Consider the following 16,171-nt stretch of genomic DNA (forward strand, 5'->3'; position numbering starts at 1 on the left):
GTAAAGACGAATATTGAATAATAAAACAAATATTAACAATTAATTTAAATTAATTACCAATATTTTAAATTGCGCTTAGACCAGGAATTTAGCAAAATTAATTAGAAACTAATTTAAAGGGTGAAAATTCTTTAGTTGGTTTAATTTCTCTAAGGCTTATTTAAAGGGAACATCCACTATAAGGTTATTAAAACAAATAAAAAATGAACAAGAACTCAGGATTACAGATTAAGCAGTTGATTTCACTCTCTGAGGAAGAACTTACCGTTAAGATTGACGAACTCAAGAAGGAATTAGCAAGCTTGAGAGTTATTCAATCTACTGGTACTGCTCCAAACAAGCTTTCTAGAATTAATGTTGTCAGAAAGGGAATTGCTCGTATTTTGACAATCTTGTCTCAAAGAAACATTAAGAGCTTAAGAGAGAAACACGCAGGTTCTAAATTTATGCCTTTAGACTTACGTAAGAAGTTGACTAGAGCTAAGAGAAGAGCTTTAACTCCACAACAAGCTAAGAAGATGACCGTTAAGGCCAGCAAGAAGGCTTTGAATTTCCCAAAGAGAAAGTTTGCCATCATTGCATGAGCAGCTTAACGTTGGTGGTTTATAGGAGTTAGAAAAAAATAGTATAGGCTTAATATTAATACAATTGGCGTGCATACACCTTGTTTTAGTATTATATGCCTGTTTAGCATCTTTAGTACTAGGAAAGTAAGCTACTATAAAAGAATTAAAGTCATAAAATGTCTACCTTATCCTAATTACTATGAATCTTTTTTTTTAATACCTCAAATAATCAAGGATTATTGTTGATTTGGATGACTCTGTATCCTCTGATCTTGCCCAAATCCACTACGTCTCCTGATCTTTTCACATGCAGAGACTGATGCTACAGTCTTATTCACTCTTTCTTCAAAGTTCTTGTTCTTACATGACAAATACTTTTCTATTGCTCTAGGCACCCATGGCTGTCTATAGTATTCTGCATACTTATCGGCAATCTGGTATTCATAAATAGCATTAGGATCTGATAATATGTTATTAATTGAGTTATTTCCATATAATTGAAAGTGCTTTGTAGTTAATAGTGAGTGAATGAAATCTACAGGATCATTCGCAAATCCTTGATAAAAGTTTATCTTATTACAAGAGCTATATATTTTTGACAATATACTCTGATTCTTATGATAAAGCTCCTCTAAAGCTTTATTAATGGTAGAAAATTCACCACTTTCTTGGATTCTGGTTGACATATTTGGATTCCCTAATGTGATGTCTCCCGGAACATTCTCAGTAAGATCTATAGTGAAATCATAGGTTGATTCATTGTCAATCCAATCTCCTTTCAAAGCTAATCTATGCCTGATCTTTATTGGTTTTGGAGGTAGTAAATGCTGTTTTAAAAGATCTGGAACATCTTTAAGTAGAACATGTTCAGTATCTACTGATAGCAATTTACCAAGATATTCATCTATCATAATACTATCATGAGAAGCTTTTGAGTTTTGAAGCCCTTTCATTTCCACATATTGCCAAATTCTTTTCACAATACTCGGAAGGTTGGCCAAACTTGTTCCCATAAACTCCTCTAACTGAGGAGATAAGCTATAATGAGGAGTTCTATAATCTAAAAAAAACAGTATATCTATATCTCTTTCCTCATCTCCAATACGATGTATTTCCAAACCATCACATTCTGGAGTTGGACTTGTCTTCTTATCCCATATAATAGTTTCTGTTTCTGACAACTGAATAATAATTTTAGAAAAGATTGAAGTAAATCTAGGCTGATAAGCATCTCCTTGAATAATTGATCCAAGTATCTTAAGAGTCCAAGATGGAGGAACTTTTCTAGTCCAATCATTATCAAAGCTAAAAGATTCCAACTCAGCATCAGTTGGTTTCTGACTCTCATATGTGTTGAAAATATGTACTCTTAGCTTCTTCTTATAACATCGAATGCTCTTATCATCCATTAGAGTTAGCCATACATCACTTAAGCTATACCTCTGTTGGAGTATTGATTCATCTAAAAGTCTCTCATATTCTAATAAACTTTCGTACTGATTATACTGTTCCTGAGAAAATTCTTTAATACATTCTGGTATTCTGGCCATTTCTAATTAAAGTATTCTCTCAGTTTTTTGTTGTATTCACACAAGAAACCTAATTACTGAAATGACTTTCTGCCCACTAATTTTACTCTTCACTATTTTTGTATATTTCCGTGATGCTTAAATAGTCAATTGCTTCCCAATCTCTTAATCTTAAACGTAACTAGAGAATAGGAAGCCCAGTACTTAGTTTCCTCCCTCTCTCAATTACGTATTACTGTTGGAGTACCCTAAGCGTTATTCCTCTTCAAACCATTAAATTCTTTCTCTGTTAGGCTCGCCCTTAATTTACCTTGAATTTTTTTCCCGGCTTAGAATGATTTATGCCTGCAGACCAAATGAATAATATTGGAGAACCCGCCAATAACCATATGTGGCGCCAAATATTGTGAAGTGGGGAGAATAAGTAATGAACATGGAATGAAAGGTGAAGAAATAAAAGAATAGTGATTTAATTAGGTCTAGTAACATCTATAAAGCTAGCTAGTTACTTATTGAGAATTCCATGACAAGTTTCTCATATTCGGTTAATGGAGCAGCTTTAGAGACATTTTCCTGGTGAAGCTTACATTCTTCAGGAGTCATCTTCAGAATTGTTTGAATACCAATTTTCTCAACGCTTTTTGCTGTAAATTTATTGTTATTGAGAAGCAAGGCTTTCATTAAGGACTGAAAGTAGTTTTTCTCAAGTTCTCTTTTGTAATCTTGTCGATTAATAAGATTGAGTGCAGCTAAATCTTGTTTATATAGTTTATCAGCCTAAGTATGACATTATTAGGAGTATGTAATTGAAATAAGGAGATTAGTAGGGAGATTCGATTAGAATGGATTAAATGAATATAGATGAGTATTTGATAGTAAACAATAGTAAATGAATGAATAATTTTAAACTTACCTTAATTAATAGTGCTTTATGTAGAGATAATGCTCTATTGTCAATGGAAGACCAGGAGTCTTGAATTACTTTTGTTTTAGTAATTTCTAAGTCTTCTCCTTCATCTGACCTAGACAACATTAATAAATGCTCGACATAATCAAGGAAACCCCAATCCATGGTGTGACTAATTACGTCACTTTCTTCATCACTAGACTCTTCGGGAGGAGGCGTTGATCCTGTCTCACTTAAAGTTCTCTCTGTATTCTCGGAAGCACTTGCATTTGCTACTTCTCCGACATATTTATTGATAAAGTCAAACATTTGAGAGATCTTTACTATAAAGGTTTAGAAACGGAATGATCTAATTCAAGAATTTAGGCAGAAAACTAAGTTTGAATAGTTTAATTTTCATCCCTTTTAAATAAATCCTTTATTATTCGTTTTCCTCTTCTTAAGTATTATTTTTCAAAATCTTTGTCATTTATTACATTTATGTATGCATACACAACAGTTGGCGCCAACACACTCAGGCGGGAACTGTGGCAACATGAAAAAAATAAAGGAGGCTAGGCTAAGAAGGAATGGGGTTAGTGGGGAAAGAGGATAAGGAAGAATATAACTCAAAGAAGATAAGATTTTAAGCGTACTTCGGGTTATTGCTTTAGAGTTTGGGATTGTATGATTAAAACAAACTGGTATTTATGGAGGAAAAAAAGAATTGGAGTAAAATATAGTGGTTTAATGAAAATTAACAATTCGGCAAAGGAACCGGCAAAATGTATACTGGGATAAATAAAGCGCCTGTGGGGCAAATGCCAAGATCAAGGCATAAAAACAAATTATTTCCAAGGGAATAAAACTGAGTCTTGAGGAGAAAAGAATATCAAATATTGGAGAGTGATCTTTAAAAATTAGTTTTTTAAAGAAAATCTAGCATAGGATTAATAAAGGTAAAGAGTTTATACGGCAGAAATGGGGTTAGCATTGACCAAGATATGGAGAAACTTATTTGGAAAGAAGGACATGAGGATTCTCATGGTTGGACTTGATGCAGCAGGAAAAACAACAATTTTATATAAGTTAAAGTTGGGTGAAGTAGTAACGACAATTCCAACCATTGGATTCAATGTTGAGACTGTTGAATATAAGAATATTTCTTTCACAGTATGGGATGTTGGTGGCCAAGATAAGATCAGACCTTTATGGAGGCATTATTATTCTAATACTGATGGTTTGATTTTTGTCATTGATAGTAATGATAGGGAGCGTATCAATGATGCAAAAGACGAACTAGCCAGAATGCTTGGAGAAGATGAATTAAGAGATGCAGTACTTTTAGTATTCGCAAATAAACAAGATCTTCCCAACGCTATGAGCGCTACTGACATTACTGAGAAACTCCAACTTAGCGGAATCAGAAATAGAAATTGGTTCATTCAGTCAACCTGTGCTACGTCCGGAGATGGTCTCTATGAAGGTCTTGACTGGCTATCAAGAACTCTTGCTTCTAGAAGCAATAACTAATCTCTTAGATAATTCTACTTTTAAGTATAATGCCTAATTTAAGGCCTAGAAATCTAAAATTGAATGTACTGAGAGCTATTTTCTCTCAATATGTACTACCAAAAGTAGTGAAATCTCTAATAACGAATAGATTAAAATGTTTCCAATAAGTTACTTTTATTCACATGCTTTTCATTAACTCCTTAAGTCTTTCATCAAATATTCATATTAAACATATGTTTTTGGTCGGCAGTTTCCCGCCTTAAAGTAGTTATAGAAATAGGGGGGAAAATTACTGCTATAATTATTCGAGCCAAAAAATAATGAATTATTATAATTGACAATATTTTATTTATTTAAAATCTAATCCTACAATTTTATTAAATAACGCATTTTGCGGGTAATTGAATTTTTTTAATGATATAACTACAAAATGTGACCCACCATATGTAATCCCACGTAGTCTAGGGGCTAGGATACTCGGCTTTCACCCGGGCGACCCGGGTTCGATTCCCGGCGTGGGAGTGTTTTATCCGTGAAGGAGGACCGTACCATTGCCTGACTCCAATCGCACTGTTTAGCCCGCAGTGCGAGCTGTAGGTAGGAGTTCAGGCCTTGGTCCGGTCTGGGGAGAGGAGGTTCCGCCGCGGATAGTTTTTTTAATGTATTTTTGTGTCTTGAACTTTTATAGTTTAGATGAGTGTTTCTAGCAATTTTTTATTTATATGAGAGGATAGTTGTTTTTTTTGTAAAACATAATAAGTATTAATTAGTGTGCTGATAGGAAAGATAGAATGAAAAAAAGAAACGTCTTAATTGGAGTAACGGGGAGCGTTGCAGCAATAAAAATTCATGAATTTATAAAGAAATTAAAAGAAAAAGTTATAAGTAACAATATTGAAATAGAGATCAAAGTTGTTGCGACTGACTCAGCAAAAAACTTCCTCAATGGTTTAGCTTTAGATTTATTAGTAGATTGTCAAGATGAATTTGGTAATTGGAAGAGTATGGGGGACGATATTCCTCATATAAGCCTCAGGCAATGGGCCGATTTATATATTATTCTTCCTTTGTCGGCAAATACGTTGGCAAAATTATCTAATGGGCTTTGCGATAATGTTTTGGTAAGTTAGCAAAAGTTGAGATTTATGGAGGGGTTGTCAAGGTATGAAAATACAAGTTAATAAATGCAACGAATTATATTGTTTTGATATGGAAAATTCTATAAATTTCCAAATATGAATAACTTTAACATTTCATAACAATATAAAGTTGTAATGGCAACACCTAAATATGCTAAAATATTGCTATTTCGAAGCTTTTTAAACAAAAATGCTTACTCAAAGAGTGCATATAGTTCTCCTCTAATTAAAAATCTTGTTCATAACTAATTAATTAACTTAACTTAATTCAGACTAATATTGCAAGAGCTTGGGATTTCAAGAAATCCATTATAGTTTGTCCCGCAATGAACAGTTTCATGTGGGAGCACCCAATTACTTTAACTCAAATTAACATTCTTATCTCTTTTGGTTACAAAGTAGTATTTCCAATTGAAAAAAAGTTGGCATGTGGCGAATATGGGATGGGTGGAATGCAAGAAATTGAAAAAATTGTTGAACAAATTCTTCTTGAGCTAAACTCATCCTAAACAATTTTAGGTTATGGATAATATAAATTTATTTCCAGTCATTTCATGTTAATTACATGTCATCATTGCATGCAAATCTGCATGCACGATTACGTGTATTATTTAATGGGAAAATAAGAAAAAAAATTTCAGGCTTAAATAATATTTAGAGACTCCATTTTAAGTAACTCAAGAGTGTAAAGGTAGATAACATATCTAGATTTGGAAGATAATTTAGAAATAGAAGATGCAACAAATCTAGTTTTAATACAGTTATTCTATCTATTTCTTTGTAAAATCAGACGGATAATTCAGAAATGGTACAGAACTGAATAACAGTTCCATCTTAATCTTTAATGACAATTCATCCCATACATCCCAAAGGACGTGATGGTTGAGTTTCACTCCAGTATTTCCCAAAATTTTCTTCTCCTTTTTCAAATTGCAAGCCTCTATTTCTACCAGAATTTCTTTGGAATACATTCCTTCTTTGATCAATACTAATGTCTAATTGCTGGAAGAAACTTGGAACTCCCAAATTTGACATATAGTGTACTACATATGGTGGAGAAGATACAAATGGATAACTACAAGTTACTTCTGGATACTTATATCTTGGGGAATATGGATAGTAATCAAATGGGACAGCAGATACTGGTGGTAATATAACAGAGTCAGGATGAAATACTTGTTCTTCTTGCATTTCTTCCTCTACTGGATTCATGCATTGTGCCAAAACTGATAAATCTTTTCTTGGCGAATTTATGTTAACCATTATTAACTTTTTTTTTAACTTAAATGAAATTCTAAACTTTGCTCACAATTACTGAAAATTTATTCTTTTTATTTAATTTTTATTTTTTTACTATTTTTGTCTTTGTGACCGTAATTTAATGATTTACTATTTCCTGATTTACATGAGGCGCCTTGTCTCCAACATGCGCATTTCGGTACTCAAAGTAGATTAGTTGATAAACATTGGCAATTCAAAAAAAAAAGATTTTATATTTGAAAATAATAGGGTTATAATTAAATTTGTAATAGCTTGTATATTGAATATGCTTATATTTATATTTGAGTGTTCCAACTTCAACTTTTAAATAATTTAATAATTTTTAATAATTTTATGAAATATCAAATAAATCAAACATATGGCGCCAAAATGCGGCGCCATTGATATTAATTGATTAAAACCGTAAAAATAGAAAAGAAAATTATCGCAATTAAAATTACAAGAAAAGTAGGGAGAATATCGCAAAATTTAATATATTAGGAGTGGATCTTAATATATTTTTGATTCTGTTTTAAGATTAGATCCTCACTTTTAGTAATGATTCTTTTTGCAAAGCATTTTGAATGCAAATAGAATTTCATGCTTAAATTAATATAATACACAAGCTTCGTAAATAATTTTTAATGGTTCTTCTTTCATAACAGATACCTCTTTACTTTGTTCAGATTTATCAGATTGATTTACAAAATAAGAAAAAATATTAAACTTAAAAATTTATAATAGTACTGTATTTACAAATGGGTAAATTAAGTAGAGATCGCAGGGATATTTACTATAGAAGGGCAAAGCAAGAGGGATTTCGTGCGAGATCAGCATATAAACTAATCCAGATAGATGAAAAATATAATATATTTGATAAAGTGACAAGGGCAGTGGATTTATGTGCAGCTCCTGGAAGTTGGAGTCAGGTTTTGAGCACAAAGTTGCTCAATAATTCAGAGTATAATGAAGGTCAGCCCAAAGAAACTGATAAAATAGCTTCAAATAATGAGGAGGCTCCGTTAATTGTAGCCGTTGATCTACAAGAAATGGCTCCAATTTATGGTGTTAATATTATTAAGGGAGATATCACTTCACGATTGACTGTCAGCAGAATTTTGGAGTATTTTCAAGGAAAAAAGGCAGATTTAGTATTATGCGATGGATCCCCAGATGTGACTGGATTACATGATATTGATGAATATATACAAAATCAGCTTTTAATTTCTTCGCTTAGTATTACAAGCAAGATCATGCGGAAAGGTGGGACATTTGTTGCAAAAATATTTCGAGGGGAAAATATATCAAGGATCTACCAACAAATGTTTTGTTACTTTGAACTAGTTGATTGTTGTAAGCCTGAAAGTTCTAGAAATTCAAGCCTTGAAGCTTTTATTGTATGTAGATATTTCAAATTTGATGACCAAGATTCAACTAATGTTAATTTTGAGATTCCAGATCCATTGACTGTTCCCTTTATTTCTTGTGGAGATCTTTCTGAATATGATCCTGATAAAACATATGAGACAGAATATACTAGCTCACTTGAACCTATACAACCTCCAATAAATGCACCTTATCATTAGAAACTATACATTTTTATTTCATTTAATCCAATTACACTCAAATGGGACCTTAACTTCCAATTGTTCTTCATCTTCAATTCCTATTTCTTTAATTTCCATCTCCATATTTACACAATCCCCATCAAAGTAAACCTTTATATCTTCCAAATATTTTTCTGGTTTAGGATTCAAGTTTTTTGAAATATATATTACTAATTTTTTAACAAGATCGTTTCTATACAAAGCTACAACTAAAGTTTTAATTACTATTATGTCTGATTCTTTTCTTTTATATACTTTAACATTTAATTTGATTACACTTTTTTCTCTTTCTTCATCCTCAATTGTGATAACTTGTGGAACTTGCTCATTTTTTGTTCCAACCTTTTTTTGGGTCTTTTCTATAGTTAAAACTGTGTCTTCTTTTCTTGATATTTTCTTTCTAGCAGCTGGTTTAAACTCTTCATAGTCGGAATCTTCTTCTATATGATTGTTGTCATTACTACTAATTTTTTCTCTGGTTTCATTTTGTTGTGATTCCTTGTTAATACACACTTTTTTTGTTAATCTATTCCTTTTCTGAACTTTTCCTAACCTCCTGTTTACACTCTCTTTACTAAAAGCGATATCTTCTCCGAACAAATCGTCATCTTCATTATTTTCTTCTATATTTCTCTCTTCCATGATGAAAATAACATTTATTTACATAAATGCCAATATTTAATCACAATTTATTTATTTTTTTGCAAAGATAAATTCCAATTTTGATTAAAATAAACCACACACAGTATTACTATATTATTTGCTTCCCACAATTTTATCCACAATATATAAAAAATTCACAAATAAACTCAGATCTACAAGTTCTGACATGTATGAAAAAAAAATACAAGTTTTTAAGAGGAAGACTGTACGAGAATTACCACTTTCTCTTTATATACTCCAATAACTCAACTATTTAACAACCCTGTATTGTTTTTCTCCCCTTTAATAATTTCAAACAGGCACAATTATGACACGTGGCAGAAATTCCCGCCAATCGATTTCATAATTATCAACTAATTGCTAATAAAAATGAAAATTTGCATGCGTAATATGGCGCTAAAATATAATAATAATATTAAAATAGCAATATACAAAAAATAAATCAAAAAAGAGAAAAAAAATCTACATTTTCAGTCTAACATGTCTTATACTTTGAGAATTCGATAAGGTCTGTGTCTGGTAGTGTTGAATTATAAGGATATAGTGCAACTTTTAAAGTTTCAAGATCACTGGAAATTAAGTGATCAACGGAAGGTAATTTACAACTATGTTTATGAATGATTTCTGAAGGAGGCATTAAGCAAAACTCTTTGATATCTTTCCATTGACAAATCTTTCTCATCCTGGGGCTTTTGTGTTTGAAAAACTCCTCCCAATCTTTTTCAATACTGAATTCTCTTTTAACCATATCAGAAATGACATTTCCACTATAACCTGTCACCATTCTTAGTAATGCTTCTTCTACTTTAGAATCTGGAATATGGTCAATATTTAGCTTTTCATTACTAATTTTAATAGTTTCACCATCAATTTTAATCGTTTTTGAATCTATAGCGGAAATATCATAATCTGGAACTATTGTTAAATGTTCTATACACGTATTTAATAGATTTAGGTCATAAAAGTAAACTGGTGACAAAGATTTATAAAGCCAGTTAATCTTATTCAAGTCATCCAATATATTCACATGATTCATTCTTGACCTTATTATCACTTTCCTCCAATTTATTCTTACATCTACTAATGTTTGGTTTCCTCTTGTATACTTATTTACATCCCAATCTCCATATCCTATAATTTGTCTTGAATAATTCTCAAGTTCACATCCACTCGTGGAATTATATTCATATCTCATAAGTTCTACCTTTTTTTTTGGAGAAACCTTGTATGTCCTACTTTCTCTAATATGAACTCTATTATAACCTAACCATTGACAGCCAGAAACTGGGGTCCTAAGCTCAGAACCTGTCATTAACTCAGAATTTATTTTTTCCTTTGTTTCCCATTTCCCACATATACCTGCACTTGCAATATATTCATCAGATTTTACTTGTATTGTTAAAATACCTATTCAGGTAAATTTAATTGCTTTAATAAAAATATTAAAATTTATATTAATTTAAACTTACCAATAAGTAATAGAGACTGCTTTACAATGTATAAATATTTTCTTAGCATTTTTTTTTTCTAACCTTTAATTCAATCCACTAACATTCTAGGATTTATCTTGTTCTGGAATAATTAACTTGTTAGTTATAATAACTTTAATTTACTATTTCTCTAAGTATACAAAATTTATATCTTATTAATTTCAAAAATAGCCTATTAAATTCCTATATCTTCTATTACTCAACTTAAAACTAAACTTTTATTATTCCTAATTTATTTTGTGGGCAAATTAATACACACATTTCATTTTTTTCCTAATGCACACACAAAATCGCACACAATTGGGTCAAATCGGACTAGATATATTAAATTTTTAATTTAAATCACTCCAACCAAAAAAAAGAGAAGCTGATGATTGTATAAGAAGCTAATATTAACAAATCTGCTATGTTATTTTAAAAATACATATTTATTTTCTTATCTCGCCCTCTTCTCATTTATTCTTTCTGTTAGCTTTTATTTCTATCAATTCCCTTTTCCAAATTTATATTCATTATTTTATTATTTACTTAACACGTATGGCGGCAAAGACACCATACATGTGCCAAATCTAAATTGCATGCATTAGTACCGGCATCAAACAATTCTAATTACATGTAAAAGAATTTGAAAAATTAATTAAATTTTTAACAAAATTTTATACTTTTATAAACCAAAGTTATTTTAAATTTCTTGGTTGACTTAGTTATACTTTGAAGAAGAATATATACATAAATACATTTATCTATTCTTTAAAAAATTTTTTATTATTATTTTTTTTTCTCAAAGTAGTTTTGACAACTATTACTGATTAGGTATGAGAAAATTTTGTTGCAAGGACATGCATGCAACTATTACTACTGCAATTAGTTTTCTGAAATTTCAATTTAATACCAGTTGACGTTTTCCACTCTATTCTACACAAAATCACAGAATTTAAAAAAAAATGTTAATTCAGTTAAAGTGAATATATTTAAGAATATCAGATTCTACTTTAAGATGATATTAAATTAAAAAAATCACATTTAAAGAAGATTATCCAGCATAGATATTTTATTTGATTCAATCTTGCAATATACATTGTATGTATCGTATACATATACTTTAAGTATTCAGTATACATATATAGAATAGACATAATACGGAAATTAAAATAACAGTAACATTTAATTGAAATATGACAGATAACTGGAGTCGTAATAGTAGTGTAAATTCGAGGGAGAAACAATTACAAAGTATTTTTCAGATTAACCTCACTGAATTAAAAAATTTTAGTTCAGGAATAATCCAAACAACTCACAATTAAGGCTTGTTATAAATGGGAAATACTGCAGTAGGGCATACAGGAACAAGGCTTAAAGCACCAGTAGATGCCGTAGTAAACACTACTAATAAGAAAGCACCTGTAAGTGAAAAGCCAACTCAACCACAAATACCAAACAAAACTTCTGATGTTAAAAAGGGAGGAACCATGGGAGGAGAGAGAGGAAGTGTAACAACTGGTATGTTTGTTCAGAGTGGTAGCGGGACTTTTGCAGAAAGGTACAATATTGTATGTATGCTTGGCAAAGGTTCTTTTGGAGAGGTTTTGAAATGCAAAGACAGAATCACTCAACAAGAATATGCTGTCAAGGTTATTAACAAAGCTAGTGCAAAGAACAAGGATACTAGTACAATTCTGAGAGAAGTTGAGCTTTTAAAGAAGCTTGATCATCCAAATATTATGAAACTATTCGAGATTTTGGAAGATTCATCTAGCTTCTACATTGTAGGAGAGCTTTACACAGGAGGAGAGCTCTTTGATGAAATTATTAAGAGAAAAAGATTCAGTGAGCATGATGCTGCTAGAATTATTAAACAAGTATTTTCAGGAATTACTTACATGCATAAACATAACATTGTACATAGAGATTTAAAACCAGAAAACATACTTTTAGAGTCTAAAGAAAAAGACTGTGATATTAAAATTATAGATTTTGGATTATCAACATGCTTCCAGCAAAATACCAAGATGAAGGATAGAATAGGAACAGCCTACTATATAGCTCCAGAAGTTTTGAGAGGTACTTATGATGAGAAATGTGATGTATGGTCAGCTGGAGTAATTCTATATATTCTCTTATCTGGAACACCTCCATTCTATGGAAAAAATGAATATGATATTTTGAAGAGAGTCGAGACAGGAAAGTATGCTTTTGACCTTCCACAATGGAGAACCATTTCTGATGATGCCAAGGATTTAATAAGGAAGATGTTAACTTTCCATCCTTCTTTGAGAATTACTGCAACACAATGTTTAGAACATCCATGGATTCAAAAATATTCAAGTGAGACTCCAACAATTAGTGACTTACCTTCATTAGAATCTGCTATGACAAATATTCGTCAATTCCAAGCAGAAAAGAAACTTGCTCAAGCAGCTCTACTATATATGGCAAGTAAATTGACAACATTGGACGAAACAAAGCAACTTACAGAGATCTTTAGGAAGTTAGATACTAATAATGATGGTATGTTAGATAGAGATGAGCTCGTTCGTGGTTATCATGAATTTATGAGGTTGAAAGGAGTAGATTCCAATTCTTTAATTCAGAATGAAGGATCAACAATAGAGGATCAAATTGATAGCCTAATGCCATTGTTAGATATGGATGGATCGGGTTCTATAGAATATTCAGAATTTATTGCATCTGCAATAGATAGAACAATTTTGTTGAGTAGAGAAAGAATGGAAAGAGCTTTTAAAATGTTTGATAAAGATGGTTCTGGTAAGATTTCTACAAAGGAACTTTTTAAACTCTTTTCCCAGGCAGATAGCAGCATTCAGATGGAGGAGTTGGAATCAATAATTGGACAAGTTGACAACAATAAGGATGGAGAAGTAGACTTTAATGAGTTTGTAGAAATGCTTCAGAATTTTGTCAAGAATGAATAATAATAATAGATTTGAGAATATATAGAGTTCACTACTATTTGAGAGTAGGCGAGTTCTAAATTATTGTTATTTTCAATAGGGAGGTAATAGTCTTGTTAAGCATACAATAGAAAGTGAGAGGGGAAAAATAGGAGGAAAGTGAGAAATAATTATTGAAAGCCGTAACTGACAATTTCTTTTTTTTTTTTTTTGAATAATTCAGTTGCACCCCTATAATATTTGGTTCGAGTAAAATCTAAGGGGTTAATATATTATTTAGAAGTTCCACTATTGTACTAGAATGCAAATTAACAGTCAAATAATAACATATATCAATACAAAATAGTGTTCTTGGATTTTTTTGGAGAGAACTCCTCCTTTTTTACTGATTACAGGGATATTCTTTATTATTGTATAGGTTCTGTGCTTTGGCTATCATTTGGTTTTTGTTCTTGCTCTGATTCTTTCACAACTTGGTCGTTATCTTCCTTATGTCCTCTTTTCTTTTCACTATAGGAATAAAACTATTCATATTAAGACTGAATAATACGTAGACTTACGCTAATTTCTTAATGTTATCAGCTCCTTCTTGAGAACACATTCCTGGAATTTGCACCATTTCTGGCATTTGGTATCTAAAATTGAGAATTAAAAAAAAATAAAGTAAAAAAGTTGATTATTAGTTTAATTCAGTGTTTAAAGGTGATAGGTAACTAATTACTTACACGTCATTTACTTCCTGCATTGGTTTCTCAATGGTTGTTCCTTGCCCCTCGAAAGTCTGAGAAAAAAATATTAACTAAATTCATAAAATAAAACAAATAAAACTTACATCCTCAGTCTTGTTTTTTGTCTTGGCTCTAAAATAAAAATATTTTTTATTGAAGATTATCTCTAGCTTTAATCTATAAATGCAATAATACTTACCTCGCTGCTGCCTCATGCACCAATGGTAAGGGTACTCCTCTGAAAGATAATTAATAAAGGGAGATAAGAAGCAAAATAGTTAAATTCTAGCTCAATCTAATGGTCTTTTGCTAAAAAGATCCTTTCCTCACGTTAATATTTCTATAATCCTTTTTATTGTGGAAGAATTTGCATTGACGATTTGAAAAGAATCTTAATTTAGAATTGAGACCAAAAATGAACTTACTTTAAATACATTCTTAAAGAATTTAATTTTGAAATTCACGGTTGATAAATTAAACGTTGTATTTCTTTAAATTAGAATAATTTCTTTGTGATGAATCGCGTTACATGTTAATTTTTTATATCTATAAAAGAGATTTTCCCGCCAAAAGTCCGGCGCTGACTATTGTTGAAATTATAAAGTGGAATAAGTTGATGAATAAAGGAAGGAGCTTGTATACTAATATTGTGAGGTTTGAAAGGGAACCTTTTGGAATTTTTGTGACTTGAAATAGGGCCCTTTTTTGAATGAGGAGAATTAAGTGATGGTAGTTTTTTTTTTCTTGCTTGAATAATTTGTACAAAGATTGGAAATGGCAAGTAATTGGGAAGACAGTTTGAATCCATATTCATTGCTTGGGGTGAAGAGGAATGCATCTGAGCGTGATATTAGGCTTGCATTCTTGAGGTTGGTTAGAAAATTTCATCCTGATAAGAATATTTCTGAGCTGAACCAAGAAAAAGAGACGCAAATAGCGAATAATGGAGAACAAGGAGATCACAACAGTCGTATAACTGTGAAATATCACGCATTATATGATGCTTATTGCATTTTAAAAGATCCAGAAAGAAGGAAGGAATATGATTTGTCTGCTTTTAATGAATCTCTGAGTAATTATAATAGTATGATTTGGCATAAATCTGTAGATCTTGAGGAACTTGAATATATGAATGAAGATGGGAAGGAGGTTTTTGCTTATTTTTGTAGATGCGGAGGGTTGATCTTTTTAGAGAAGAAGCATATTGAAGAGGGTTACAATTTGTTTTCTTGCGATGGTTGTTCCTCGAAGATAATGATAACTTTTTAATATTAGATTTCTTAGTATTTAGAATTTTAATTTCTTTGGATTATTGATAATTATTCTTGTTTGGTTAAAGCTTGGTTTAAAACTGTATCTGCGTCACTATTAGATTCTAAATTGTTATTCATTGATTTGGCTTGAGTCAAAGTGAGTTCTATCCAATAATCAACTAGACTTTCTTTGATATGATTAATCTCAATGATCATATTTGAGATTTCTTTAGAAGAAGATTCCCTGGACTCATTCATTTCTATACTAACCATTAATATTTTTTGATATATATTTTGTATGCTTTCAATAGAATGATTTTTTCCAATTTGTAATAACTCTTCCTTAGTTTTTTGTTGAGTATTATTAGTTTCTTCTATATTATCATTTTTTGGGGAATAATGGTTTTTTCTGTGAAAATCTCCTTTTTCTTTAATACATCAACACATTTTTTCTTCGAAATACTTGACCCAAGTTGAAAAATGATAGTATTTTCATTATTAACATTTGAGGAAGAGTATCTCTGGCTTTTTTTTGTTACATTTTGGAGATCAAGCTTAAAATACCGTCGACCCAGGGGGGGGGCTTTACCCNCCCCCCAGGGCAGAATTCGTACCTAGGTGCC

The 16,171-nt window shown here is 31.1% G+C and overlaps 13 protein-coding genes and 1 non-coding gene across 14 annotated transcripts; 7 read left to right on the plus strand and 7 right to left on the minus strand.

Annotated features, from left to right (window-relative positions):
* Positions 1-203: 203 nt before the first annotated feature.
* On the plus strand, positions 204-584 carry Chro.30112 (60S ribosomal protein L35 (RPL35C)). Its single annotated transcript, XM_661756.1, has 1 exon — positions 204-584. One exon carries the CDS (start codon positions 204-206, stop codon positions 582-584), a length of 381 nt encoding a protein of 126 aa, XP_666848.1.
* A 218-nt stretch (positions 585-802) lies between these two features.
* On the minus strand, positions 803-2,116 carry Chro.30113 (SWI/SNF-related matrix-associated actin-dependent regulator of chromatin d3; Rsc6p). The annotated part of the gene is made up of 1 exon (XM_661757.1): positions 803-2,116. One exon carries the CDS (start codon positions 2,114-2,116, stop codon positions 803-805), a length of 1,314 nt encoding a protein of 437 aa, XP_666849.1.
* An 826-nt stretch (positions 2,117-2,942) lies between these two features.
* Chro.30114 (hypothetical protein) lies at positions 2,943-3,311 on the minus strand. The annotated part of the gene is made up of 1 exon (XM_661758.1): positions 2,943-3,311. One exon carries the CDS (start codon positions 3,309-3,311, stop codon positions 2,943-2,945), a length of 369 nt encoding a protein of 122 aa, XP_666850.1.
* Positions 3,312-3,962: 651 nt separating this feature from the next.
* Chro.30115 (ADP ribosylation factor 1) lies at positions 3,963-4,514 on the plus strand. Its single annotated transcript, XM_661759.1, has 1 exon — positions 3,963-4,514. One exon carries the CDS (start codon positions 3,963-3,965, stop codon positions 4,512-4,514), a length of 552 nt encoding a protein of 183 aa, XP_666851.1.
* Positions 4,515-4,946: 432 nt separating this feature from the next.
* Positions 4,947-5,018, plus strand: trnE. Its single transcript has one exon. It is a non-coding gene; the product is annotated as a tRNA-Glu (tRNA).
* A 269-nt stretch (positions 5,019-5,287) lies between these two features.
* On the plus strand, positions 5,288-5,626 carry Chro.30116 (flavoprotein). The annotated part of the gene is made up of 1 exon (XM_661760.1): positions 5,288-5,626. The coding sequence occupies one exon, from the start codon at positions 5,288-5,290 to the stop codon at positions 5,624-5,626; it is 339 nt and encodes a 112-aa protein (XP_666852.1).
* Positions 5,627-6,487: 861 nt separating this feature from the next.
* Chro.30117 (hypothetical protein) lies at positions 6,488-6,898 on the minus strand. The annotated part of the gene is made up of 1 exon (XM_661761.1): positions 6,488-6,898. The coding sequence occupies one exon, from the start codon at positions 6,896-6,898 to the stop codon at positions 6,488-6,490; it is 411 nt and encodes a 136-aa protein (XP_666853.1).
* A 755-nt stretch (positions 6,899-7,653) lies between these two features.
* Positions 7,654-8,481, plus strand: Chro.30118 (cell division protein). The annotated part of the gene is made up of 1 exon (XM_661762.1): positions 7,654-8,481. One exon carries the CDS (start codon positions 7,654-7,656, stop codon positions 8,479-8,481), a length of 828 nt encoding a protein of 275 aa, XP_666854.1.
* Positions 8,482-8,499: 18 nt separating this feature from the next.
* On the minus strand, positions 8,500-9,144 carry Chro.30119 (hypothetical protein). Its single annotated transcript, XM_661763.1, has 1 exon — positions 8,500-9,144. The coding sequence occupies one exon, from the start codon at positions 9,142-9,144 to the stop codon at positions 8,500-8,502; it is 645 nt and encodes a 214-aa protein (XP_666855.1).
* A 496-nt stretch (positions 9,145-9,640) lies between these two features.
* On the minus strand, positions 9,641-10,477 carry Chro.30120 (hypothetical protein). Its single annotated transcript, XM_661764.1, has 1 exon — positions 9,641-10,477. The coding sequence occupies one exon, from the start codon at positions 10,475-10,477 to the stop codon at positions 9,641-9,643; it is 837 nt and encodes a 278-aa protein (XP_666856.1).
* Positions 10,478-11,971: 1,494 nt separating this feature from the next.
* Positions 11,972-13,588, plus strand: Chro.30121 (hypothetical protein). Its single annotated transcript, XM_661765.1, has 1 exon — positions 11,972-13,588. The coding sequence occupies one exon, from the start codon at positions 11,972-11,974 to the stop codon at positions 13,586-13,588; it is 1,617 nt and encodes a 538-aa protein (XP_666857.1).
* A 1,239-nt stretch (positions 13,589-14,827) lies between these two features.
* Positions 14,828-15,133, minus strand: Chro.30122 (hypothetical protein). The annotated part of the gene is made up of 1 exon (XM_661766.1): positions 14,828-15,133. The coding sequence occupies one exon, from the start codon at positions 15,131-15,133 to the stop codon at positions 14,828-14,830; it is 306 nt and encodes a 101-aa protein (XP_666858.1).
* On the plus strand, positions 15,070-15,564 carry Chro.30124 (hypothetical protein). The annotated part of the gene is made up of 1 exon (XM_661767.1): positions 15,070-15,564. One exon carries the CDS (start codon positions 15,070-15,072, stop codon positions 15,562-15,564), a length of 495 nt encoding a protein of 164 aa, XP_666859.1.
* A 50-nt stretch (positions 15,565-15,614) lies between these two features.
* On the minus strand, positions 15,615-15,821 carry Chro.30125 (hypothetical protein). The annotated part of the gene is made up of 1 exon (XM_661768.1): positions 15,615-15,821. The coding sequence occupies one exon, from the start codon at positions 15,819-15,821 to the stop codon at positions 15,615-15,617; it is 207 nt and encodes a 68-aa protein (XP_666860.1).
* Between the last annotated feature and the right edge of the window lie 350 nt (positions 15,822-16,171).

This window comes from Cryptosporidium hominis (assembly GCF_000006425.1).
Source record: "Cryptosporidium hominis TU502 chromosome 3 CHRO013070, whole genome shotgun sequence".
Classification (NCBI taxonomy): Eukaryota; Apicomplexa; class Conoidasida; order Eucoccidiorida; family Cryptosporidiidae; genus Cryptosporidium; species Cryptosporidium hominis.